The sequence below is a fragment of the Gekko japonicus genome, unplaced genomic scaffold (genome assembly GCF_001447785.1).
Source record: "Gekko japonicus isolate JY-2015 unplaced genomic scaffold, Gekko_japonicus_V1.1 scaffold1478, whole genome shotgun sequence".
Lineage (NCBI taxonomy): Eukaryota > Metazoa > Chordata > Lepidosauria > Squamata > Gekkonidae > Gekko > Gekko japonicus.
The window spans coordinates 407,641-433,596 of NW_015174885.1; the positions used below are offsets into that span (position 1 = coordinate 407,641).

Consider the following 25,956-nt stretch of genomic DNA (forward strand, 5'->3'; position numbering starts at 1 on the left):
TTCAAGTTCATTTTTGCCTTGGAAGAGAATGCAGATCTTGCCATGGAGTTAGACAGCATTTTAGCTGAGACCAAGGAAAAAGACAAACGGGTGGATAACCATCTCCAAGTAGCCTCCTACTGACTTAGTCGCCTTTTCCTCCAGCAGAAGAACTGCTTGCATTGCAGGAGGGCTGCAGACTTGAACCCAAAGGAAAGGTAGACTATAAATATTTTAATAAGTAGTTTGCTCAGTGGAGTGGTAGGGCTGGGGGTAGGATCCACCCTCAATGCCCGGAGCAGGGCTCCCCAAATCTCAGGTACAAGGTCACCAGGACACCTAGAGATTTCATTGTGGCACCTGGCATTTTCAGCCCATGACTTTATGTCTTCAGAAATCTCAGTGGAAGCACAAAGGTTGAATCTACCCAGATTTTCCACTGGTGAAAAAGAGAGAAAGGGCTCCCCGTTGGCCACTAAGAAGGCTAAGTAGCCCATGGACAACAGCCATTAATAAGGAGGGAGGCTGGCTGAGATTGAGCAAAATCAGGGGTCATTTCCCGCAGGAGCGCACAGGAGCGAAGCTCCGGCAGTGAAGAGCCCAGGGGGCGGGCACATACAACAAGCCCCACCCCCTGCTCACAGCAGCCCTCAGTCAGAGCAAGAAGCAGCCAGGTAAGTTGCAGAGCCCCCCCCCCAGTCCAAAACGGTCCAGTGGCACCTTTAAGACCAAGTTTTATTCAGGTACAAGCTCTCCCTCCTCTGCGAGGACAGATCTGAACGTGCCTTCCCCCCCCTCCAATAGCTAACAATCCAAAAGAGTCCAGTGGAGCCTGAGCGGTGGGTGTTGCCTTCTGAGACACTTCCGGTGATATCAGAGGGTGTGGCATATGCAAATAAGTTATGCTAATGAGTTATGCTAATGAGCTCCTGCACCTCTTTTTCTACGGAATGACCCCCTGAGCAAAATGATGGCTGGATCCAACCCAAAGCTTGTAGTTTTGCATTGGAACGCTTTCTTGTAAGAGATAAAAGTAAATGTCCATGAACTTCTTACCTTCGCTTCTGTGTAGATTTCACATGATTCACTGGTGGTGAATGGATTAATTTCTTCACCTGTCATTTCCTATACCTGATCCGATATTCAAACTGAGCTTTTAGTTCATATTGAGCAGATAGCTAAAGGGATGGTGACCCTTGTGAGGGCACAAAGGTGGGATATGCAGGCTGTAAAATAAACAAGTTGTGATTAGAGATTGTTGGGAGAATAAAACAGAGAAGGGGAGAACAATGTAAGGAGCTTTCGGTCCCCTTTGGGAAGAAAGATGGGGCATAAATGAAGGAAGTAAATAAAATAAATAAATACATCCCTCAGTTGTTATTTGCCATGATGGCTGCATGGAAGTTCCATGCTTGGGGGCTTTGTACCTCTCTGAGCATCAGTTTCTGACGGGTTTGGGCCTTCGTATCCCCGTTAATAAGCCTTCTTTGGGTGGCAGGTTGATATCCGGAGAAAAAGAATGCTACACTAAATGAACCTTTGGTCTAATCCAGTCGTGCCACCTAAGGTTTGTGTCGTTCAGCTGCCATATCCTCTTTTAACATTTCTGCCCATGGTGTTCAGTTGTCTGGTTCCATGCCTCTCCTCATTCTAAAGGTCTCCTGTTCTATAAAGGTCTCCAGTTTGGCGTAGTGGTTAAGTGCGTGGACTCTAATCTGGGAGAACCGGGTTTGATTCCCCACTCCTCCACTCGCAGCTGCTGGTGTGACCTTGGGCAAGCCATAGTTCTGGCAGGGCTGTTCTTGAAAAAGAGCACTTTCTGTCAGAGCTCTCTCAGCCCCACCTCCCTCACAGGGTGTCTGTTGAGGGGAGGGGAAGGGAAGGGAAAGGAAATTGTAAGCCGCTCTGAGACTCCTTTGGGTAGTGAAGGGCGGGGTATAAATCCAATTTTCTCCTCCTCTCCTCTATTCTCCCAAAGGCTTCAACCCTTATGCTTGGAACTGCTTCCCAGAAAGCAGTATGATTTTACCTTTTCTACTCCTTTCCTTTTTGAAGAACAACTTCCCCCATTAAGACTGAGGCGCAATCTCTTGGGTCCCCTCTCTCGCCAGAAAGTGGTCTCATGGGCCCCGCTTTTCTTTCCCAGTTTTTCCCTCCCTCCCTCATTATCCTTGCTTGTTGCTTCTCTGCTCTAAAATGTCATATGGGTAAGCTTTTCGGGCACTGACCTGTCCTTTAGTACTCTAACGCACCATACACCTTGATGGCACTATATTAATAATCACCCTAGCCACTATATCTTAAGTAAAAATACTGGTTTGAGCCTGGCCATGGTTTCTGTTGGTGGCAGATACTTCAGCCGGTGGAAAAGGAGAGGAGGTGTTTTCCCCCAGTTCCCCCCCCCCTCATTGCAGACCCCCATGCTCTTCGGTGGTTGGAGGTCATCTTACACCTGGGGGCACAGCAGGCTGTGACTGGGGTGGGGGAGCATGAAAATTTACTTCTCCTGAGTTGTCCCATTAGGTAGGATCCAACCAATGTTCCCTCTAAGCTGAGTTAGTGTGAGCTAGCTCACAGTTTTTTAGCCTCCAGCTCACACATTTTTGTCTCAGCTCAGGAAGGATGGCTCCAGAGCAAACTAATGTATACAATAGCCAAATCGCTCACTAACAAGTCCCCCCCCCCCGGTAGGGGATTTTTTAATTTGCATTTTCTAAAAACTACAACGAAAATAGGGAGGGGATCTACATCTATAGGAGAAAGGAAAGAAAGCCCACTAAAAACCCAGGAGTTGGAGGTCTTACACTGCTTATAAAAGTATTAGCTTAACAATATAAAAATTGCTTTTCTTAACATTGAGAGTGGTCAATCATCATCATTGATTATGTTAACAAACCATCAAATCTGACTATATAAAGAGCATTCCAGGAAAATCGCTAGTTAACTTAAACACAAATTTCAGAGAACAGTGGCATCTCATTTTACAATTGTTTTTCCCTCCTTCATTTAAAGCAAATTAATAATTAAATTTCCCTCAATAGGTGTAACACAGTCAATTTCTCTTCCCACGCTGTAATCTTCTTTCTTCTTGAACACTTTCCTTGTAGCATCGTCTTGCTGGAACTGGAACTGGTCATCTCAAAACAAAGTCCTTTTTTCTTTTTCAAGGACTGTTATCTGCTTGAATTCTTGCCTTCAATCTTAGAGATCATTCCATTTGTTGCTTTTGAAAGCCAAACTTACAAAGATTCTATCCACCCTTTTGCCCGTCAGACTTATTTTGGATATGTCCAGTGTTAACACAGTCCCTTGAAGCAGCCAATATATAGCACAGATCTTATGAAGTTTCTCATTTTTGCCATTAGGGGGCAAAAGCTTAGCATACAGCCTGAAAGAGTCTATAGTTACTTCTGGTCACATGGGCCAGTTGCTCTTCCACTTCCTGAAGAAAGCTTGGATCTTGCTGCTTCTACTGCATCACATTGCCATTTTTAAACATGTTTACTTTTTACAGAATTTGCCAAAGTTCCGAAAATTTGCCCAAATGCTTATTTGGCTCCTGGGGTCTCTCTAATACAGTCTATTGCCGCTTAAAACTCCGTCCCCACTACAAAGGCTTTTCTTTAATCGCTTATTTGTTCTTTCCGGGGGGGAGTCCCCTCCCCCCCTCGCTTTTGGTAAAAGGGGACTCGCTCATTCTCTGATGTTCTCGCTTTAACGGACTCACTCTTCAACGTCTGATCCCTCTGATCTTGCCAGGTAATGATTTAAATGCTGTACCTCCAGGCGCTTGTCCTGGTGTGCGTAGCTTAGTCCCATTCGGGAACACTGCACAGAGACCTTCGGGGGAAAGGGAAGCTTCGATCTGCTGGTAGCGTGCCAGCAGAGAGGCGACCCTCAGGGCCCCATGGCAAGGGACCCATGGAAAGGGTCCCAGGGGAGTGCGGACTTTCGCACCCCCTCTCATTGCGCTGGTCCACGGATCGCCCCCCAGGAGCTCCCTGGGGACGCGGCCGCCATCAGCCCGCCAAAAACCAGAAGTTGCTTGCTCACAACTTTAATGCCAGCAGCTCACCAAGTAGAATTTTTGCTCACAAGACTCCACAGCTTAGAGGGAGCATTGGATCCAGCCCATTGTATTTTACTACATACTTGACTATAGGTTCGCTACAGAACTTTTTGGAATACATTGTAACAGGGCAAGCTTTGGATGCATTTTATTTGTCAAGTTTAGAAGTATGAAACGAGAACTTCATAATTGTGATCTGATGTGCAAATGTTTTGCGCCCTTTATTTGGTCAGAAGAAGTAAGGTAAAGTGGACACAGTGCCGAGTCTGGATGCAGTGGAGTCGAGGCTCTGTTCTTTTTGGTTGTCCTTGGATAAGTCTTGCTCTCTCAGCCTAATCCGCCTCACAAAAATGTTGTAGGTAAAAAAAAGAGAGAGATGAATTCACATTTTCCTTTTTTTAAAAAACAGGCACGTTCACTTTAAATACTGCCCGAGCGTTTCCTGTGTTTCCTTTTCCTCTGCAAAAGATGGTTACAATTGTCGGACTGAACAAAGGCCATTCGTAGCACCGAGATCGTCTTGCTTATGGTCCCTTCCTGCGAGTCGGAGTGTTCAGGTGCCACATTATCTTCTGGTGCGACAGTGGCATTCTTCGCAAGGTAGATACGACGACTCGGTGGTAGAAAAGTCGCTGAAGTCTCTCAAGGACAAAAATAAGAAGCTGGAAGAAGGAGGCCCTGTATATAGTCCAACGGTAGAAGACCACATCGTTAAAAAGTCTCTCGGGCAGAAGATCGTTGACGAACTGAAGCACTATTACCATGGCTTTCGATTGCTGTGGATTGACACGAAAATCGCTGCGCGCATGCTCTGGCAGATTCTCCATGGCAACACTTTATCCCGTCGAGAACGGAGACAGGTATTGAATCTATGGAATTATTATTACTGCTGCTGCCGCTGCTGCTGCTATTACTCCACCTTCCTCACTGGGAGTCAAGGAGGGTTACACGTATGATAAAACACTTTTCAATCAATCAGTAAGGAGGTTATAAGATGGGGTAATGTCTGAAAATAACATCTAAGATTCATAGTAAGACAAAATAACATGGTTGGGTGGGATTGTAGAACGGGAAGAACAAGAATAACGCAAGAGGGGTCACAGGTATCCAATAGGAAAAACACACAAGCAATCCTGTGATATAAACATTATCAGAAGATTTATATTACTTTCAAGACTTATAAAATTACAAAAAGTTTTATCAATTGCACAATATTGTGAACAACAGATCCAATATAGTTCAACATAATGAGTAATTATTATAGTATTATGGTTTGAAATAATTAATTTCCATGCAGCTACATATGAATTTTCTTTTACCTTGGTTTCTCCAGGATACTATGAAGGAAATTACAATATTAAACGGGATTAAAATGCTGACCTCGCCTTTCAATATAGAATTACATCTGAGGAAGACTGTAAAGTTGAAATGAGTTCATATTGGGTACTCATTATGTTGAACTATATTGGATCTGTTGTTCACAATATTGTGCAATTGATAAAACTTTTTGTAATTTTATAAGTCTTGAAAGTAATATAAATCTTCTGATAATGTTTATATCACAGGATTGCTAATATATCCGATTAAGGCAATGAGGCATTCAGTCTAGGAAGAACTTTATCCCTAATAAGAGTCACATCCTGAGCAGCATTCCCTGTAAGCTGAGTTAGTGTGAGCCAGCTCACAGTCTTTTAGCCTCCGGCTCACACATTTTTGTCTTAGCTCAGGAAGGGTGGCTCCAGAGCAAACTAATTTATGCAGTAGCCAAATCGATCGCTCACAACTTTAATGCCAGTAGCTCACCAAGTAGAATTTTTGCTCACAGGACTCCACAGCTTAGAGGGAACATTGGTGGTGGTAGAAAGTGCCATCTATTTGCCGTGACCCTGAAGGGTTTCCAAGGCAAGACCTATTCAGAGGTGGTTTGCCGTCGCCTGCCTCCACGTGGCAACCCTGGACTTCCTTGGCAGTCTCCCATCCAAATACTGACCTGGGTTGCCCCTGCTCAGCTCCCGAGATCGGAGGAGATCGGGCCAACCAGGTCAGCGCATTAGAGAAGGGAAGCCGTAACTTAATCATTTGAATCACAGCCACTGATGGAAGTTTCCTCTTCTCGGGCATTAAGTAGGAGGAAGTGTGGGATGAAAACGTACCAGATGGATTTAGAAATACTGACCTTTTGATTCCTGTGCAGTCGTTGCGTTAAGGAGCAGGTGTCCCCGCAAGCCTGATCCTTGGAACATTAAGGGGGCCGGGGCGGGGCACCTCCCTGCTAGGAAAATGAGGGGTGATCAGGGCAGACGCTTCCAAGCAGCAAGCTGACATATCTGCCTGGGAAGGCATGGCTTTGTATGACCCTTTGTTGCTCTTTCTACACATATCCTGCGGGAGGGAGAGCCTCTCTATCCAGCATACTATACTGGTTCTGAAGTCCTGCAGTTCAGGGGAGGAAATGTATCTTCGATACAGTGCCTACCAACGTTCCCTCTAAACTGTGGAGTCTTGTGAGCAAAAATTCTGCTTTGTGAGCTACTGGCATTAAAGTTGTGAGCGAGTGATTTGGCTACTGCAACAATTAGTTTGCTCCGGAGCCACCCTTCCTGTGCTAAGACAAAAATGTGTGAGCCGGAGGCTAAAAAACTGTGAGCTAGCTCACACTAACTCAGCTTAGAGGGAACACTGGTTCCTACCTCCTATTGGTACATCGACTCTTGGAGTGTGATAACATAGAGCGTGTTAAGAACTGGCTGTTGTGTTAATAAATGGTACCCTTCTTATGCGTTACGTTCACTCCATTTTTGTTTGCAGTTCCTTCGGATATGCGCTGACCTCTTTCGACTGGTCCCTTTCCTAGTCTTTGTCGTCGTTCCATTCATGGAGTTCCTGCTTCCAGTAGCCGTAAAGCTGTTCCCTAATATGCTGCCTTCAACTTTTGAGACAAAGTCTAAGAAGGTAATTAAAATGTGGGTGAATGCTTTGTTAGTTTCCCATGCTGAAGTATTTTGAAAGAGTTTTTTCAGAAAAGTGAATTAGAAAACATTCTAATTAAAAACTAGAATTTACATTTCTTTGACTATGCCTCTTGAAGTACGAGTGAGTAACTGAAGTTATGATTTATTTGCTAGATATAATTTTAAGAACTCTCTGTGTTAAAAATGAATGCCAGAGCATGGCAAAGTCTGTGATATAATATTGATATTGACAGATTATATACACATGTTTTTATGTTGAGGATTTTTATTTTTAAAAAATACTTACAATATTTTTAACAATTGTTTGAAATGTAAACTGAACTTCTTAAGATGAATACACTAAAGCCAAGTGTACTTAATGATCTGATCCTGGGGAAATGGACTTGGAAGTCATCTCATCATCTCTGAGGCCACTTTGGCACATTATGTGAACTAATGGTAAGGGATCTGTTACCTTTAATGGCATAACAGTAAGATACATAGATGTACAATAACACGGTATGGATATATAAAACATAATAAACAATATAAGTCAGTCCTTGACTAGAGTAGATCTAACTTTGACTACTTTGGCAAGAAACTTGGCCACTATAGCTGTAATATTAGGATTAAAAAGGTAAAGGTAAAGGTTCCCTTGCTCGAAAGCCAGTCGAGTCCGACTCTAGGGTTGTGGTGCTCATCTCTGTTTCAAAGCCGAAGTGCCAGCGCTGTCCAAAGACATTTCTGTGGTCATGTGGCCGGCATGACTAAACAGCAAGGCGCACAGAATGCTGTTACCTTCCCACCGAAGTGGTACCTATTTATCTACTTGCAATTTCTTGCTTTCGAACTGCTAGGTTGGCAGGAGCTGGAACTAGAGACGGGAGCTCACTCCGTCATGCGGCACACTCGGTCTCGAACTGCTGAACTACTGACCTTCCACAGCCTGCAGTTCAGCATCTTAACCACTTGAGCCACCGCAGTTCCTAATATTAGGATTAGCATCATATATACATATATATATATATGTATTTGGTATTATAGACATCAAATATGGTGATTTCCCCCCCATATTTTCCCCATATATTTCCCCCATATATGTATATGCATGCTCACTAGAAATATATAACTGTGTTTAGTTGGGGGAAAAAATCACCATATTTGATGTCTATAATACCAAAAATTCAGGGGAACCTGAAACATAGAACATGTGATTCAAAATTGGTGTGACTTAAATTATTCTTTTAAAAGCTGGATTAAACATGTATGGAAGAGATGATACAGTGTGCAACATGGGCCTGAAAATTATTTCATTCACTGGTTAGAAATGTAGTGTCTTCCCCGTAGAGCCAAGACATCTTACAGATACAGATAGAGTGCTCCGAAATAAAAAAATAAACATATAAATGTTGTTCACAATGGATCCATAACACATAAAACGCCCCCGACCTTTTTCTTTGGAGCATTCCATCGTTTCCTTTGCTGTGGTTGGTGTACTGAGGCAGTTAATGACGGAAACATGCTATTAATAAGCTTTTCCAAATCGTATCTGTACTTTGTTCTATAATTACTGTCATTGGTGCCCTACACAGACATTTGAAAGGGAAAATAGCTTGTGCGCATGCACAGATTACAATTACTGTTTATTTATCTGTTGCGTATCACAAGTATTGGATAGTAGGGAAAAAAATGTTGTCTGTGCGATAGAATCCTGAGCAGTGTTCTCTAAGCTGAGTTAGTGTGAGCTAGTTCACAGATTTTTAGCCTCCGGCTCATGCATTTTTATCTTAGCTCAGAAAGGATGGCTCCAGAGCAAACTAATTTATGCAGTAGCCAAATCGCATGCTCACAGCTTTCATGCCAGTAGCTCACAAAGTAGAACTTTTGCTCACAGGACTCCACAGCTTACTGGGAGCATTGGTCCTGAGATGACGGGATAGGGCCGTGTGGAGGAATGCATGGTGTTAACACTCATTTCTTTGTGTCGGGCATCCTGAAGTTAGAGGAGAGAACTTCCTAAGGACAACTTAATAGTCCCATATTTTTTCCTTACTGTCTGGTGTATTTAATTGCAAGCTTTCAAAGCTTAAGATCATATAACAAGCAGCTGTGCTAGATCAATCTAGTCCAGCGTCCTGCTTCACAAATGTGCCAGCCACAGGACCCCAGAAGATGCCCACAAGCGTGTCACGGAGGCCAAAGCCTCACATTGGCGTTGCTCCCCGGCACGGGTAGTTGGAGACCTTTGAATATGGAGGTTCTATTTAGCCACGGTGGCAAATAGCCATCAATCCATGAATGTTCACATTTCTAGGCCGCCTCAACCCCCTTCAAGTCTGCCTCGCAGCCCTTTCTTCCCATTAAACTACTTGCTGGACCTGGGGCAGTCCGTGCAATGCTGTCTGCTTTCTTGAGTGCTGCAGTGTTGCTATTCCTGCAACAGTGATGCCCTCCTGTACTAGCTTTCATAAGAACATAAGAGAAGCCAATGTTGAATCAGGCCGATGACCCATCCAGTCCAACACTCTGTCACACAGTGGCCAAAAGTACCAGGTGCCATCAGGAGGTCCAGCAGTGGGGCCGGGACACTAGAAGCCCTCCCACTGTTGACCCCCCCCCCCAAGCGCCAAGAACACAGAGCCTCCCTTGCCCCCCAGACCGAGAGTTCCTGTCTATACCTTGTGGCTAATAGCCACTGATGGACCTCTGCTCCATATGCTTATCTAATTCCCTCTTGACGCTGTCCATGCTTGTAGCCGCTGCCACCTCCTGTGGCAGTGAATTCCATGTGTTCATCACTCTTTGGGTGAAGAAGGGCTTCCATTGTCAGGAGGAAGCTTGAAATAGTTGTAGCAGTGCCCTGGTTTCTTATTTTTTAAAACGTATCCTTTTCCGTATTTAGGAAGAGAGACTGAAAAAGGAATTAAGAGTGAAGCTCGAAGTGGCTAAATTTCTTCAGGATACGATCGAAGAGATGGCTTTAAAAAATAAAGCCGCCAAAGGGAACGTTACTAAAGACTTTTCGACCTTCTTTCAAAAGGTAAAATCTTTTTTTCTTGTCTTATAAAGTACTGGGACTTGGGGTTCAGCAATGTCAGCAGTTCATTGTTTTTTTAACTTCCTGGGTGATTGCCCTTTCCCCAGCATAAAATACATGCAGATCTTCTTGTAACTCTGTAGTGTTCCCCGATGCCAAATCATTGAAATCAGAACTGTGGTTTGCCCTAGATATTAGTGAAGGATCGCACACTATTTCTTACTATATTTAAGTAAATAGCCGTGGAAACAAAGTCTTAACTGCACTCCTTTTCTACTCGCAGATCAGAGAGACTGGTGAAAGACCGAGCAACGAAGAAATTTTACGGTTCTCTAAACTATTTGAAGATGAGCTAACTCTTGACAATCTCACAAGACCCCAGCTGGTGGCACTCTGTAAACTGCTAGAACTTCAGTCAATGGGGACAAACAACTTTCTGCGCTTCCAGCTGACAATGAAATTGAGATCCATAAAAGCAGATGATAAAGTAAGGTGTTTTTTTTTTGTAACAAGTGTGTTTATTGCATGGCTACTCTAACAGCTGTTTTGGAGCAGGGAGTTTCATTAACCCGGGACTCTTGTGTTTCACTGTTGAAATGTTTCTGTCTGCCAAGGAGAGGAATAATGCAATCATGAAAATAACCACAGCAGTGAGATTTATTTGGCTGTCCCTGCTTGGTGTTCTTTTTGCTGGTCAGTTTGGTGAGGTGGTTAAGAACCGGGTTTGATTCCCCACTCCTCCACTTGCACCTGGCTGGATGACCTTGGGCAAGCCGTAGTTCTGATAAGAGCTGTTCTTGGAAAAAGAGCAGTTTCTGTCAGAGCTCTCTCAGCCCCACCTACCTCACAGGGTGTCTGTTGTGGGGAAGGGAAGGGAAAGGAGTTTGTAAGCCGCTTTGAGACACCTTTGGGTAGTGAAGGGCGGGGTATAAATCCAATCTCTTCTTCTTCTTTCAAGGGCAGTTCTCGAGAGAGCTCTCTCAGCCCCACCTACCTCACAGGGTTCCTGTTGTGGGGAAGGGAAAGGGATTTTAAGTTGCTCTGAGACTCCTTTGGGCAGTGAAGGGCGGGGTATAAAGCCAATCTCTTCTTCTTCTCTCTTCGTCTTCTGGGGAGAGAGAGAGAAGGGGAGAGAGAGAGAAGGTAAGGAAAGATTTAAGAAGGAAAGGAAAAGTAGGGAATTGTGGCCGGGCATGATGACATGTTGTGGGCTGCACGTGGTTCTTTGTGTTCTGTGTCCACATGTGCATGCATCCTCTGTTCTTGCTCTTTTGGTATATAACCGGTTATTTACACAACTGAAATGTATTTAATGAATCATATTGAATAGTCAGGCTTTTCTCCCCACATCCTTTGGTCACCAAACGGAAACCTGTGCCAGGGTTTACACATGCAAGCGTCCCTCTGTAAGTCCCAGATGGTGGTTCCTGGAGGATCTTGCATATAACAGATGTAGGACTTAATATACCTCCAGGCTGGAAAATGGGAGGGAAGCAGGTGCTTAACCTGACAAAATAACTACGGTGTCCTAAGCACGAGCAAAGATTAAAGTAGCTTTCAAGCGAAGATCCGTTCTGAGCAGTATGGCTGTAAAAACACAAGGAGCAGTTCAGTGATTAAAACAGAGTAGGAATTTTCTTGTGGCCGACAAAAACATCCAGTAATAACTCTTCTCTCCCCACCAGTCAATGCCTCCTGGCATGCAGTGATTACATTGATTTTTGAGAAGTAATTTAAAGCAAAGTGCCCGTTCCCGGGGAGCTTCCGAGTACACAGAAACCACAACCTGGACTGGCCCTGCTAAGAAGCGGAGGACCCCCAAGCTGACTGTTTGGAGTGTTTCTTAGTTAAGGGAAGATGACATTTCTTCATACCGCCTAGTACAAGTGTTGACCTTGTGTCCCGTGTAGCTGATTGCTGAGGAGGGAGTGGATACCCTGACGGTTAAAGAGCTCCAATCCGCATGCCGAGCCAGAGGGATGAGAGCACTTGGCGTGACAGAAGAACGTTTGAAGGAGCAGCTGAAGCAGGTAACGATCAGCTAATGGACGATGCTCATTTTTTGGTTTCACGATGCAATTGATCCTGTGCATTTCAGGACATTTCATTCTAAAGAACTAATCAGAGATTAGCAGGAACAGCCGTGGAGAGATCATTTAGTTTCATTCGCTTATTGTTTTCAGAAATGAACACGAATAATAATTATAATTATCGTATGGCATTGTGTGTGGTATAGCCAGGAGATCCTAAGATTGTCTGGCAACCAGAGGTTCTAGCTCATTTAGTGTTGTGCACTGCTTGGTGATGAGCTAGAATTGTTTATACGGCAAGAGACGTTTCAGGGGTGGTTTGCTGTTGCCTGCCTCTGCGTCGCAGCCCTGGTATTCCTTGGAGGTCGCCCTTCAGAATACTAGACAAGGCTGACCCTGCTTAGCTTCCAAGATCTGATGAGATCAGGCTAGCCTGGGCTATCCAGGTCAGGGACAGAAACGAACACTATTAATCAGTGATCGGAGATTTGCAGAAAAATATGGATCAGAAAAACTTCCATAGCCCATGTTAATTATATGTCGCAATATCAATAATTTCTTGAACTGGTATGTTTGATGGGGGGGGGAGGAATCAAATGTTGTCTCGGCATGCTATTTTAATAAATTCAAATTTTTATGTGGCAATTATTTTTTATTGGAATAACATTTCTGAAAATTATGGTTTTGGTTTTGGTTTAAGGAAAAGAACTGACGTCTGATACACTAATGGGAAGATAGGTGTAAAATTAATTTCTTGTGGGCTGGATCTCTCATTGCTTACTCCTAGTGGTCCTCCTGCCTTCCAGAGGGAAGTTGTGTTTTGTAGAGCTGTTGAGCTTTGAAGCAAGGGGGGAAAAAAGAGAGAGAAGAGCCTGTGATATTTTTGCAACAGCACAGTTTTAGAATAATCTGTATCCAGGAGTCATTTTGTAGAAAAAGAGGTGCAGGAGCTCATTACCATAACTCATTAGCATAACTTATTTGCATATGCCACACCCCCTGACATCACCAGAAGTGTGTCAGAAGGCAACACCCACCATTCAGACTCCACTGGACTGTTTTGTATTGCTAGCTGTTGGGGGGGGGGACGTGCAGATCTGCCCTCACAGAGGAGGGAGAGCTTGTACCTGAATAAAACTTGGTCTTAAAGGTGCCCCTCTCTGCAACTTACTTGGCTGCTTCTTGCTCCTTGTGGCCTGAGGGCTGCTGGGAGCAGGCTTGTTGCATGTGCCCGCCCCCTGGGCTACTTACTCCCGGAGCTCCGCTCCTGTGCGCTCCCGCAGGAAATGACCTCTGTATATTTTTGAAGATTGGGGAGGGGCTGTGGCTCAGAGGCAGAGCATCCGCTTGCCATGTAGAAGGTCCTCATCTCAATCCCCAGCATCTCCAGTTTAAGGGACCTGGTCGTAGATGTTATGAAAGACCGCTTCCCATGACCCTGGAATTCTGCTGTCAGTCAGAGTAGACAGTACTGACCTTGATGGAGGAAGGAACTGATCTAATGTAAGGCAGCTTCATGGAACTGCGTAGCCAAAGTTGAATCTTCCACTAAAAGGATTCCACTGACAGGCTCAAATGGTTTTGTTTGATCAAATGAGTCCTTCCTGTCCCAGTTCTGTAGTGGATCCTCCTGGCTGGAAGGTGACGTGTCTCAAGGATAGAAGTTGCCTACTAGTTGATAACGCCATTTAGGTCTCCATGCTGAGTCGACGGGAATAAAGTGTTGGGCGCACTGCTGTACCTGTGCTAACGTTCGTGTCTTAATTGCAGTGGCTGGACTTGCACCTGAACCAGGAAATCCCAACTTCGCTGCTTATTTTATCCAGAGCGATGTATCTTCCAGATACGCTTTCACCAGAAGACCAACTTAAAACAACTCTGCAAATACTGCCTGAAAGTATGGTATGTGTCTTGCTTGTATATAATCAGTACCAGACTCAGTAAAAAAATACATCTAAATGATATCGCCAAACTTAAAGAGTAGAAAAGAGCAAGAGTCCAGTAGCACCTTAAACACTAACAAAATTTGTGGCAGGGGATGAGCTTCCATACGAAAGCTTTCATACGAAAGCTCATACCCTGGCTCCAATTTTGTTAGTCGTTAAAGTGCTACTGGACGCTTGCTCTTTTCTACTGCTACAGACAGACTAACACGGCTACCCGTCTTGATCTATCATCAGTCTTTAAGGGTTTTGCCATGTAGAGCCGTTGCGTTAGCTTCACTGTGGTCTTAATGTTAAAAATGTTTCAGATTCTTGATATCTCTCGTATCTCCTGTCCAGTATCAGTTTGTATTGCAATAGGCTGACATCGACTGTTTACTTGTGAAAATAGTGTATCTTTTGATGGTCTACCCTTGCAGTTTATATTTTTGCATACTACATACACTTTGGGTCCCTATTGTTTGGCTAGGATTTGCATACAGCTTCTGCCAGTGCATTTCCATCATCTTTGACAGAACTGTTCCATGCAACACCATTCCTTTGATTCTTTTGAGTTTATCAACCGTATTTCCAGTTTTCCAGCTAACTCTCTTCTTTCATTACTTCTCATGGGAGCTCTGTCTGTCTTCCTACCTTGCCCTTGACTAGCCAAGTCCCCATTTCCAGGTAATGCTATGTCCTTGTTCCACGATATGCCCACAACTGTAGCTTCGGGACACTGATCCTTGCACTTGTGAAATGCTATTGCAATTCAGTACGTTGCATAGCTTGCAGCTGTTAGGTCTTGTGCCAGTTTCCATTTTCCCCTGCCTGCATTTCTCCCCTTTCCTTCCTTTCAGTTTAAGTAATGGTCACATTGCTTAAGGCTTGATCTAAGCGGCAGTAGGAGCCTTTATGGTGACTTTGTTCAGTTATCCAGTAATTTCCTTAAAGCTATCTGTGCAATGTCATCTTAGTCTCTTTTAAATTCCATTGTGCATTCCCGCTTATCTTGTTTCCCGCTGAGTATAGTCATCTGCCTTATTATCCATTTTATTCTGTTTCTTTTAGGGCGGGTAAAATTAATCAGAATTTTCTTACATCACAGAAGTGTCAAGAGTCTACAGCCCACAAAATTTTAAGTCACAATCCCTGGACACCGATTGGTTACAACCATCGTTAAGCATTGTGGGGATTGTAGGCTGTGTCTGCTCTCCACTGCCAGACAGGTCTCTCCTGGGCCTAGGCCTCACTAGGCCTTGTCGCCCAGTCCTACACAGATCATGACAAGGCCACTTCATAGTCTCTTGTTCAAATTTGAGACTTTAGTTCAGGCATGAGGCCTGCAGAGCATGGGAAATTCCTGCTCTCTTGAGCACCAAGGCCCAGCTGACAGTGACTCAGAGGGAGAGAGAAAGGAAGGATGGGAGGCAAACGCAGGTGCCGTGTGTCTCATCAGCCTTAACCATTTTGAGGCCGCCTTTAAGTGGGCCTACACATTTCATCTAGTTAGCACATGGATTTATGGGAACTTACTAATTGGATCTGATGGAACTGCAGAACACCAGGTACTAATTGGTAACCACACCTGATTGGCTACCTCACCTGGTCAGTAACACCAGTGGTCAGTTGGGTTACATCACTGGGCCTACAATTGATTGGCTCTGCTAAATCTTGCCAGTGCAGGCTGTGAGGCATAAAGCAAAGATCTTTCATTCTCGTTTTTGTGCTTAGCTGTACCTCGGAGCTCTTTGCCTTAGGCCTTGCCTTTGGACACTTTGACTAGGGTGGGCCAGGATTGCCAGAGACCTATTGATTTTGGACTTTGCCTCGTTGAGTACCCTCTGGATTAGAGAACCATTGTTTAGAAGTGTCTAGGCTTTTGTTATTTTATTCTCACTGTTCTTTGCTCTTTGTTGTATATTCCTGCACATCCTTTTTAATAAATCAATTATGTTTTGGCGTGTTCTCGCATTTGGGAGGCTTCACTCTGAATCCAGAACGTTGGCCCATGTTGGCTGCAGCTACTGAAGTAACTTGTTTGGGGACTTGCCTTGTGAGTGTGCAGCCAGAGGGTCGGTTTCTTGCTTAGACCTGGGTAAGGGTGGAGGTTTGGTCCATTGGTCTCTGGCTGTCTGGGTAGCCAAAGGGACTGGCGGGTTCCCACTTCATGAAAATACAAAATGAAGCCGTGGAATAGGATGCCAGTCAACAAATTAGTATGTAACACTTGCAGCAATTTCCTATTTATATCCGTTATCAAATAGTGTACAATAAGTACAAATGTGTTATACAATAACAAGTGAATATATGATGAAACAATGACTGAAGATTCCGGATAGAAGCGAGACCAGCGATACAAGGATACAGAATAGCGCTTCGCTAATTTATAACCGGTGCCCATTTAAGAGGATTATTGATATTCATATTAGCTTGAAAATTGTATTGAAATTAAACACTGTTGGTACACAACTGTCCAGGAGCTGCGGTGGCTCAAGTGGTTAAGACGCTGAACTGCAGGCTGTGGAAGGTCAGTAGTTCAGCAGTTCGAGACCCGAGTGTGCCGCAAGACGGAGTGAGCTCCCGTCTCTAGTTCCAGCTCCTGCCAACCTAGCAGTTCGAAAGCAAGAAATTGCAAGTAGATAAATAGGGACCACTTTGGTGGGAAGGTAACAGCGCTCTGTGCGCCTTGGTGTTTAGTCATGCCGGCCACATGACCACGGAAACGTCTTCGGACAGCGCTGGCTCTTCGGCTTTGAAACGGAGATGAGCACCGCAACCCTAGAGTCGGACTCGACTGGCTTTCGAGCAAGGGAACCTTTACCTTTACTTACACAACTGTGAATGAGACAAATGACTGAACACTACAGATGTAACTTGTATTCCTGAAGAAGTTGGACGAATCGAAGTGCATATCCGGAATCTGCGTTCGTTGTTTCATCATACATTCTCTTGTTATTGTACACGTTTGTACTTATTGTACATTATTTGATCACCGATATAAGTATAAAATTGCTACAAGTGTTCTATACTAATCTGTTGATTGGCGTCCTATTCCACAGCTTCATTTTGTATTTTCATGGAGTCCCACTTCAGCCTTTTGTTTTGTTTGCACCTTGCTCAGACTTCTACCCTTCTCCTGGAGCAAGCCCACCTGGCAACGCTGCGGAGGAGGGTGGGATTGTAACAAGAAGCACAGATTTTAAGTAACCAGCGTAAATGTTAATTGTTCTGCTCAGATTTCCTCTTAGCACCATGCAGAACTAAAAGCTGATTGGATTTTATTTTTCAGGCCAAAGAAGCTCAAGTGAAAGCCGCAGAAGTGGAAGGAGAAAAAGTTGACAATAAAACCAGACTGGAAGCGACCCTCCAGGAGGAAGAAGCTATTAGGAAAGAAAAGCAGGACAAAGAGTTGGAGAGGCTATCCGAAGCTGCCGAAAAGGCAAAAGAAATCCTTCAGGTTGCTGCCCAGGTAGGAACCTCCAAAGCATCAGTGTTTTTGAATGTTTTGCTCACTCTTTATTTGAAATGGGCTTTGCGGAGCTCACCTCAAGCTTTATGTATATGGTGTAATGTAAAAAAAAAGAATTGTCGGTTGGGTGTATTAGAGCCAGTTTGGTGTAGTGGTTAAGTGTGCAGACTCTTATCTGGGAAAACCGGGTTTGATTCCCCACGCCTCCACTTGCACCTGGCTGGATGACCTTGGGCAAGCCATAGTTCTGATAAGAACTGTTCTTGAAAAAGAGCAGTTTCTGTCAGAGCTCTCTCAGCCCCACCTTCCTCACAGGGTGTCTGTTGTGGGGAGGGGAAGGGAAAGGCCGCTCTGAGACTCCCTTGGGTAGTGAAGGGCGGGGTATAAATCCAATCTCTTCTTCTTCTGCTGCTGCTGCTTAATGGCCTCTATTCTGTCTGTCTTCCTGTGAATTGCGGGGTTCTCCAGACCGGGCAAGTTCTGGGTAAGAGATTCTTATGATAAATACAGGACGGGCATGATCCATAATTCTGTAGCTATTCTTTTTGCTTCTAGGTTATTAAAACTGTAAGCAGGTTCCTGGGAAGTGTAAGAAGAGCATGCCACTAGTGCCAGCCAGATTTCCAAACTACTTTTAAGACTGCAAGGGATGACTTATTGGAGATTGGAAGATCTGCTACTGGTCTTGCCTTTCTCATTGACACCTTTCAATCTGCGGGGAAGGACAGCCCACCCCCAGTTCCCAGATGAAAGTTGGGAGAATGTCCCCTTCTCTTTTCCTACTGCTAGTTCAAGATGCTTTGCCACTCCAAGCGAGCGCACTGCCCATCTTTGCCTCCTGTGGGAGCAAGCTGAGCCACAGTTGCACTGGCAGAGGGTAAGGATGGGCACAGGCTAAGCCTTGTGGGTGCCTCCTGTGCTGCCACCAGCTGGGAGTAAATAAGGTGCACTAGTCTGATGGCACCCTCTCAGTGTCCTGAGTAGGGCATGCCTTTCCGCCATGTGTTTTCGAAGCAGTGAGGGTGAGCTCACTGCTTTGGACTTGTGCATGGCTTGGAGAAGCATTTAAAGGGGCAGCTTCCCTTTACATGCTTTTTTTCTCCATTGGAAACAACGGAGGATGGGGGCACCTCCTTCTGGGGCCCATAGAATTGGACCCCCTGGTCCAATCTTTTTGAAACTGGGAGGGGGGTGTTTGAGGAGAGGCACCAGCAGCTATGCTGCAAATTTGGTGCCTCTACCTCAAAAAACAGCCCCTCCCCTGAGCCCCAGGTACCCCCGGATTAATTCTCCATTATAGTCTATGGTGAATGGTCCCCATAAGGTATAATGGAGAGAGAAAAATAATCGGCAACCCCGATTATTTCCCAATTCCCGATATTCGGGAATATTGGGAAATACCGATATTTTCCAGTTTCAGTATACCTAAACCCAAAAAATACTGATTTTTTTTCCTTGCACACACCTAGTCCTGAGTGAAGAAGAAGAAGAGATTGGGTTTATACCCTGCACTTCATTACCTGAAGGAGTAACCGAGTGGCTTACAATCCCTTTCCCTTCTCCTCCCCACAACAAACACCCTGTGAGGTAGGCTGAGAGAGCTCTCTCGAGAACTGCCCTTGAGAGAACAGCTCCGAGAGAACTTGTGACTGATCCAAGGTCACAGCAGCAGCTGCATGTGGAGGAGTGGGGAATCAAACCCGGTTCTCCCAGATTAGAGTCCACGCTCCTAACCACTACACCATTCTCGGCGCCTTAGGTGGGGAGCCAGCCCTGCCGTCTCAGCAGAACTTCATACATACCCCTTCGGTCTCGGGGGACTGAGCCCAGCTGCAGCCATGGACACTGAAAGCGACAGGCGCTTCATCATTTCCCATGGCTCAGTGGCAGAGCATCTGCATGGCATGCAGAAGGTCCCAGGTTCAATCCTTGGTATCTCCAGTTGAAAGGACCAGGCAGTAGGGGATGTGAAAGACCTCCGCCCGAGACCCTGGAGAACTGCTGCCAGTCTGAGTAGGTAGTGCTGACTCTGATGGACTGAGGGTCTGATTCAGTACAAGGCAGCTGCACGTGTTCACGTGTGTGTGGAAGGAAGGGGAAAGGACAGTCTGGCCTCAGTCACCAGCCAAGAGGTCCTGGGAGGGTGAACTCCCGCCTGCTCACCAAGAAATGCAGCAAAACCGCCACAGGCTTTTTTGGATGGGGGAACGAGGAGATGCTTCATCCTGCTCCCATATTTGAAACGGAACTTTAGAAATCAAATCTCAACGCTGTAAAAAAAACAACACCCCAAGAACGTGCTTGGACTTGCAAAGATGCATCTTGGGATCCGTATGTATTAAACGCTGTTCTCCTGTGTGTGATAACTTTGCATTTCAGAAAGAGGTGGAGTCTGCAATCGACCTTAATTCTGCAGCTGTGCATACAAAGAAAAGCCAGATAGCTATGGATGCTGAAGAAGAACTGGCAAAGGCGGATTTAACCCTCCATTCAGAGACATTAAAAGACACAGCACCAGTGCTGGAAGGCATTAAGGTAAATTTGGGAGGAGCGAGGGGCAAAAAGCACGTGTATCAACCAGCCAGTGAGTCCTGGTGTTAAATATGCAGAGCGTTCCTTCAAGTACTGACCTGTATCACGTTATTTTTGTTTTTGTATTGACCACTTGCATCCTTTCCTTTCCTTTTGTACCCTTAGAAGCTCATTGATTCAGAAATCTTGAGCAGCATAAAACACTTATTTCTTATTTTTTAGATGCAAGGGCTAAAAGGACTGAGGCCAATTTTGCAATTGCTTAAAGTGATCTTGGAATCCTTAGACCACTTGCATCAGTTCATGGAAAGTGTTGATCTGGGCACAGATGTTACAGACTTTGGTAACATCTGGATTGTATCGCCTTTTTATGGTCTTTTTCTAGTTTATTATTGTGGATTTTCTGACTAGTCATAATGACCCTGGTCCTGAATCCTATTTTTATTAAAAAGGTGGGGTAAAGGTAAAGGTTCCCTTGCTCGAAAGCCAGTCGAGTCCGATTCTAGGGTTGCGGTGCTCATCTCCGTTTCAAAGCCAAAGAGCCAGCACTGTCCAAAGACGTTTCCGTGGTCATGTGGCCGGCATGACTAAACACCAAGGCGCACGGAACGCTGTTACCTTCCTACCGAAATGGTACCTATTTATCTACTTGCAATTTCTTGCTTTCGAACTGCTAGGTTGGCAGGAGCTGGAACTAGAGACGGGAGCTCACTCCGTCATGCGGCACTCAGGTCTCGAACTGCTGAACTACCGACCTTCCACAGCCTGCAGTTCAGCGTCTTAACCACTTGAGCCACCGCAGCTCCTAAAAGGTGGGGTAGAAAGTACTTAAATAAGTACCCAAACACACACACACGAAAAGCTGAACTACTACAAATTTGGTATGCACACTATGCAGCAGCAAACTGGTGTTTGTCAAGCTAGACAAAACACAGGCGATGCATCATCACATCTGCCAGTGTTTCTGTTTTTTCTTGTTGGGTGGGAAAACTGGATATGACCCCTAAGATCTGTCAGTTGCCTCCGGGCTGATCAGCCTGATCCATAATAGCGTGCTAGATGTCTGTATGGAATATGGAGATGATGTCATATCAGCCCAGATTAATCAAGTGGTAGCCCCAGAAGTCCCTGGGCATGTTGGACTGCACCTATACTGGTCACAGAGCCGGGATTGGCTATGGTTCCCTGTTGACAGAGGACGTTGAGGGTCAATGGAGAGGAGACACAGAGGTCCAGAATTTGTGCTCCTGATATTTCTAGTTCGTCACGTATGCAGCTGTGGGGGGGGGGGGCGTTGTAGAGGAATGTATTAGATCACGGCTGTAGTGCTGAGGTAAAGGTTCCCTTGCTTGAAAGGCAGTCGAGTCCGACTCTAGGGTTGCGGTGCTCATCTCCGTTTCAAAGCCAAAGAGCCAGCACTGTCTGAAGACGTTTTCATGGTCATGTGGCCAGCATGACTAAACACCAAGGCGCATGGAACACTGTTACCTTCCCACTGAAGTGGTACCTATTTATCTACTTGCAATTTCTTGCTTTCGAACTGCTAGGTTGGCAGGAGCTGGAACTAGAGACGGGCGCTCACTCCATCATGCGGCAACTCGGGTCTCGAACTGCTGAACTACTGACCTTCCACAGCCTGCAGTTCAGCGTCTTAACCACTTGAGCCACCGCAGCTCCGTAGTGCTGAGAGGAGGTGCCTAACCCTTGCCTCTTTGCCCAAAATTCTTCTCCTGTCACAGGGTTCCCCATAAACAGGTGAGGAACAGGAACAGATCATTGGCTGATCTTTCTTTTCCCCCCAACAGAGAGGTCAGATTTCATAGGGGGGGAATGTAGGCTGGCCAGCTTATTTATTTAAAACATTTACTAACTGCCTTCTTCCCCTGCAGAACTCCAGGTGGCTTAGAACATAAAAAAAAATCAAAAGCTTCTATAGGAAGTTTTGGTATTTGGAAAAGCCTCATCATCTGGCACCGGCTGCAGTCCTAAGTGTGCTTTGCTGGCAGTAAGCCCCATTGAATAAAGCTGGACTTTCTTCTGAGTAGATCTGCTGAGGTTTGCTCCTTCACTAAAGCAAATGTAAAGAAAACCGTCATGAGAGTCTGGCCCACAAATCAGGCAGTCAACCAGACTTGCAAAGAGAATGCTTTCTGTATATTATTGTCAACAAGCACTACAACACAATGAACACATTCCTTCAAATCATAAGAAAATCCTTGCGTAAAAATACATCAACGTCGTCTCCAGATTATATAACGTTTCATAATCGGATCTTCCTCAGGAGATATTAGAGTAGTACAAAAGCTCTCATGCTCATAGGTAAAGGTTCCCTTGCTCGAAAGCCAGTCGAGTCCGACTCTAGGGTTGTGGTGCTCATCTCTGTTTCAAAGCCGAAGAGCCAGCGCTGTCCGAAGACGTTTCCATGGTCATGTGGCCGGCATGACTAAACACCAAGGCGCACGGAACAAAAAATGAGGCATCTGGGATCCATCAGAAGCTTAGCAGCATATTTGAGCCTGAATACTTATTGAGATCAGCGTCCTGTCCGAATGTTTTATCTTTCCTGATTTTTTGTAAAGCACTTTAGGAGCATGAGAGCTTTTGTATACTATCTCCTGAGGAAGGTCCAATTTTGAAACGTTGTTAGATAATCCGGAGACGATGTTGATGTATTTCTACACTAGGATTTTCTTATGTTTTGAAGGAATGTGTTCATTGTGTTGTAGTGCTTGTTGACAATAATATACAGAAAGCATTCTCTTTGCAAGTCTGGTTGACTGCCTGATTTGTGGGTCAGACCCTCAGGACTGTTTTCTTTACATTTGTCCTTTGATCAGGTCGTGATTGTCCACATTTGTCTTCCTTCACTAAAGCCCCAGTAAAGTCAGTGAAGCCAAATTGCTATATTTTTGTAAATCCACACAGATCCATTTTATCGCCGCTAAGAGGAGTTCTGCTTATCTCCAAGAGTGTTGTGGGGACACAGAAATGGTGCTGTGTAAGCTGAGAGATATTAAAGTCTTAGAGCGGAGTTGGGGGACAAATGTCAGCACTGCATAAGAAGCTGAAGTAAAAAAAAATCTGAATTTCTGAATGTTTATTTATTTATTAAATTTCTACCCCGCCCTCCCACCGAGGCGGCTCAGGGCGGTTTACAAACAGTTTAAAACAACATACAATTTAAAACCAGCAAATACAAGATATAAAATACAATAAACACAATGAAACTAAATAAATATGGCGGCATCCTATGATAAAGCACTAGTGCGACCCAACCTGTGAAGTCAGTTCTTATTTGAACGCTTGGTGAAACAGCACAGTTTTCACGGCTCTGCGGAATCGCTGGAGGTCCCGTAGAGCTCTAATCTCATTAGGGAGCTCGTTCCGCAGGGTTGGCGCCACCAGGGAGAACGCCCTGGTCCTGGTCACTGCCAACCTGGCATCCCTGGGTTGACCTTGAAGTGCAGTGTCGCTTTGGTGCAAACGCAAGACAGCCCTTTGGGCTGGGGGGAACACGAGGGTGTGTCCAAGCTCTCGTGCCCGATAAGAAACTGTGGGGGTTAGAGAAAACGGCTAATCAAACATTTGAGGCAGTCAAGCTGCACGATGGCATTTCCTGTTGAATATGTTTAAGATTAGAATTTCTTGTATATAAAGCTCCTTTAAATGAATACATCTGATGTCTATAAATGAATGTAACATTTTGACAGTCAGAGGTGTGCAGCAGTGGAATTGGCTGCCTGGGGAGGTGGTGAGCTCCCCCTCCCTGGCAGTCTTTAAGCAGCGGCTGGACAGACCCTGGTCAGGGAGGCTCTCGGCTGATCCTGCATTGAGCCAGGGGGTTGGACCAGCTGTGGAGTCTTGTGAGCAAAACTTCTACTTGGTGAGCTACTGGCATGAAAGTTGTGAGCGAGCGATTTGGCTGCTGCATAAATTAGTTTGCTCTGGAGCCATCCTTCCCGAGCTAAGACAAAAATGTGTGAGCCGGAGGCTAAAAAACTCTGAGCTAGCCCACAGTAACTCAGCTTAGAGGGAACACTGATCTGGAAGCGACTTAACACGCACACACCCCTCTTAATTACGAGTGTCACAGTTTCAGAGTGCCGGTTTCATCAGTAGCCAGCAGCCATGCTGCTTTTGAATGCAATATGTACACCCCCATGAGTCCTCGGAGGGCCCGTGGGAATGTCTCTGAATCCTGCTCTGATCCATACCGACTACATTTGAGAATTTTTGTTAGCAAAACCGTAGTTTGGTGTCCCTTTTTATAGTATAGTTTAGTCGCGTGAGGTACTTCTTGGGTGGCCAACCTGTGGTACACAAAGGCTGCGAGAGGCTGCAGAAGGCGGTAGGGTGGTGCATGCACCGGGGCCGCTCACCCACGCAGCACTGAGTGGCACCTGGTACTTGGCTCACCGGGCTAAATTTATTCATTTACGCCATTTATACCCTCCTTGCTTCCCACTGGGGACCAAAGCAGATTGCATTGTCGTTCTATGCTCCGTTTTATCCTCACAACAGCCCTGTGAGGTAGGTCAGGTGGGGAGGGTGTGGCTGGCCCAAGGTCACCCAGCAAGCTTCTAAGAACATAAGAGAAGCCAATGTTGGATCAGGCCAATGGCCCATCCAGTCCACCACTCTGTCACACAGTGGCCAAAAATACCAGGGGCCATCTGGAGGTCCACCAGTGGGGCCAAGAAGACACTAGAAGCCCTCCCGCTGTTGCCCCCCCCCCAAGCACCAAGAAGACAGAGCATCACTGGCCCCAGACTGAGAGTCCCTATCTATACCTTGTGGCTAATAGCCACTGGTGGACCTCTGCTCCGTCTGTTTATCTAATTCCCTCTTGAAGCCGTCCATGCTTGTAGCTGCCACCAGCGTGGGGATTTCAGCCTGGGTCCCCCCCTGGATCCTAGGCCACTGCTCCAACCACAACACCAAACTGGAAGTTACTAAGCCACAGGCAGCCTGTTGCATGACTTTGCACCTGGCTTGTTCCAAAAAGTTGGCCATCGCAGGTGTGCTTTGTGTCTTAGATTTTAGTAATACACATTTTCGGTAGAAGTCGTTCTGTTGATGATGCAATTACTAATGGTTTTCATTCTTTTCATGCTGCAAAGTTTAAAACGTGGCAGTGGTGTCTACGTGTTAAGGTTAGAAACCAAGTTCTGTGTCTGTTAGGAACCCAGTTCTGTGTCTGTTAGGAACCCAGTTCTGTGTCTGTTAGGAACCCAGTTCTGTGTCTGTTAGGAACCCAGTTCTGTGTCTGTTAGGAACCCAGTTCTGTGTCTGTTAGGAACCCAGTTCTGTGTATGTGAATGCTGTAAAGTGTACCTTTTAAGCTTATATCAGAAGTGAGAAAATAGATTACGTGCATAATAAGAGATCCTCCTTTCTTGCCGTTAGTGTACTGATATGCCTGGTAGACCCATTGCTTATTCTTGGCTTAGCATGTAGTGCATCGATACCACTTTTCCTCGGCTTCAAACATTGTGATGAAAGAATAAGACCTTTAGGGCAGGGGTGTCGAACTCATTTGTTAATGAGGGCCGGATCTGACATAAATGAGACCTTGTTGGGCCGGGCCATGTGTGTCATAAAATGTAATGCCAGGTAGCAGAGATATAAACTTTATAAAGGACACAAACACAAAGGGTTTTTTTTACTTAAAATAAAAACATGCTTAAGGCATTAGCACTCTTGCAATATTTTTTTTATTTAACAGCATCTGATAACTGACACCTCTTGCTCTGAATTATTGCATCAAAATGTCAGTGCTGCTGCAATCTTGAGTATGCTGTTCAGGCATGTATCTGTAAGCTGCAACCCTACGATGATGCAGCAGCAGCAGAACTGGAAGAAGAAGCAGAAGACAGACAGTTCCACTGTGGGCCTAATAGAAGCCCCCCGGGGGCCTGATGCGGCCCCTGGGCCGCATGTTTGACACCCTTGTTGTAGTTTGTA

General features: G+C 45.3%; 1 protein-coding gene across 2 annotated transcripts in view; it reads left to right on the top strand.

Annotated features, from left to right (window-relative positions):
* The window catches only part of LETM1 (leucine zipper-EF-hand containing transmembrane protein 1), a 50,691-nt gene that overhangs the window by 5,452 nt on the left and 19,283 nt on the right, over positions 1-25,956 (top strand). For both annotated transcript variants that reach the window (XM_015424917.1, XM_015424918.1), the window contains exons 3-10: positions 4,458-4,908; positions 6,857-7,000; positions 9,902-10,039; positions 10,320-10,523; positions 11,947-12,066; positions 13,837-13,968; positions 17,281-17,460; positions 19,840-19,995. In XM_015424917.1, the coding sequence (XP_015280403.1) occupies positions 4,458-4,908; positions 6,857-7,000; positions 9,902-10,039; positions 10,320-10,523; positions 11,947-12,066; positions 13,837-13,968; positions 17,281-17,460; positions 19,840-19,995 (1,525 nt within the window). The remainder of the gene's footprint in view (positions 1-4,457; positions 4,909-6,856; positions 7,001-9,901; positions 10,040-10,319; positions 10,524-11,946; positions 12,067-13,836; positions 13,969-17,280; positions 17,461-19,839; positions 19,996-25,956) is intronic.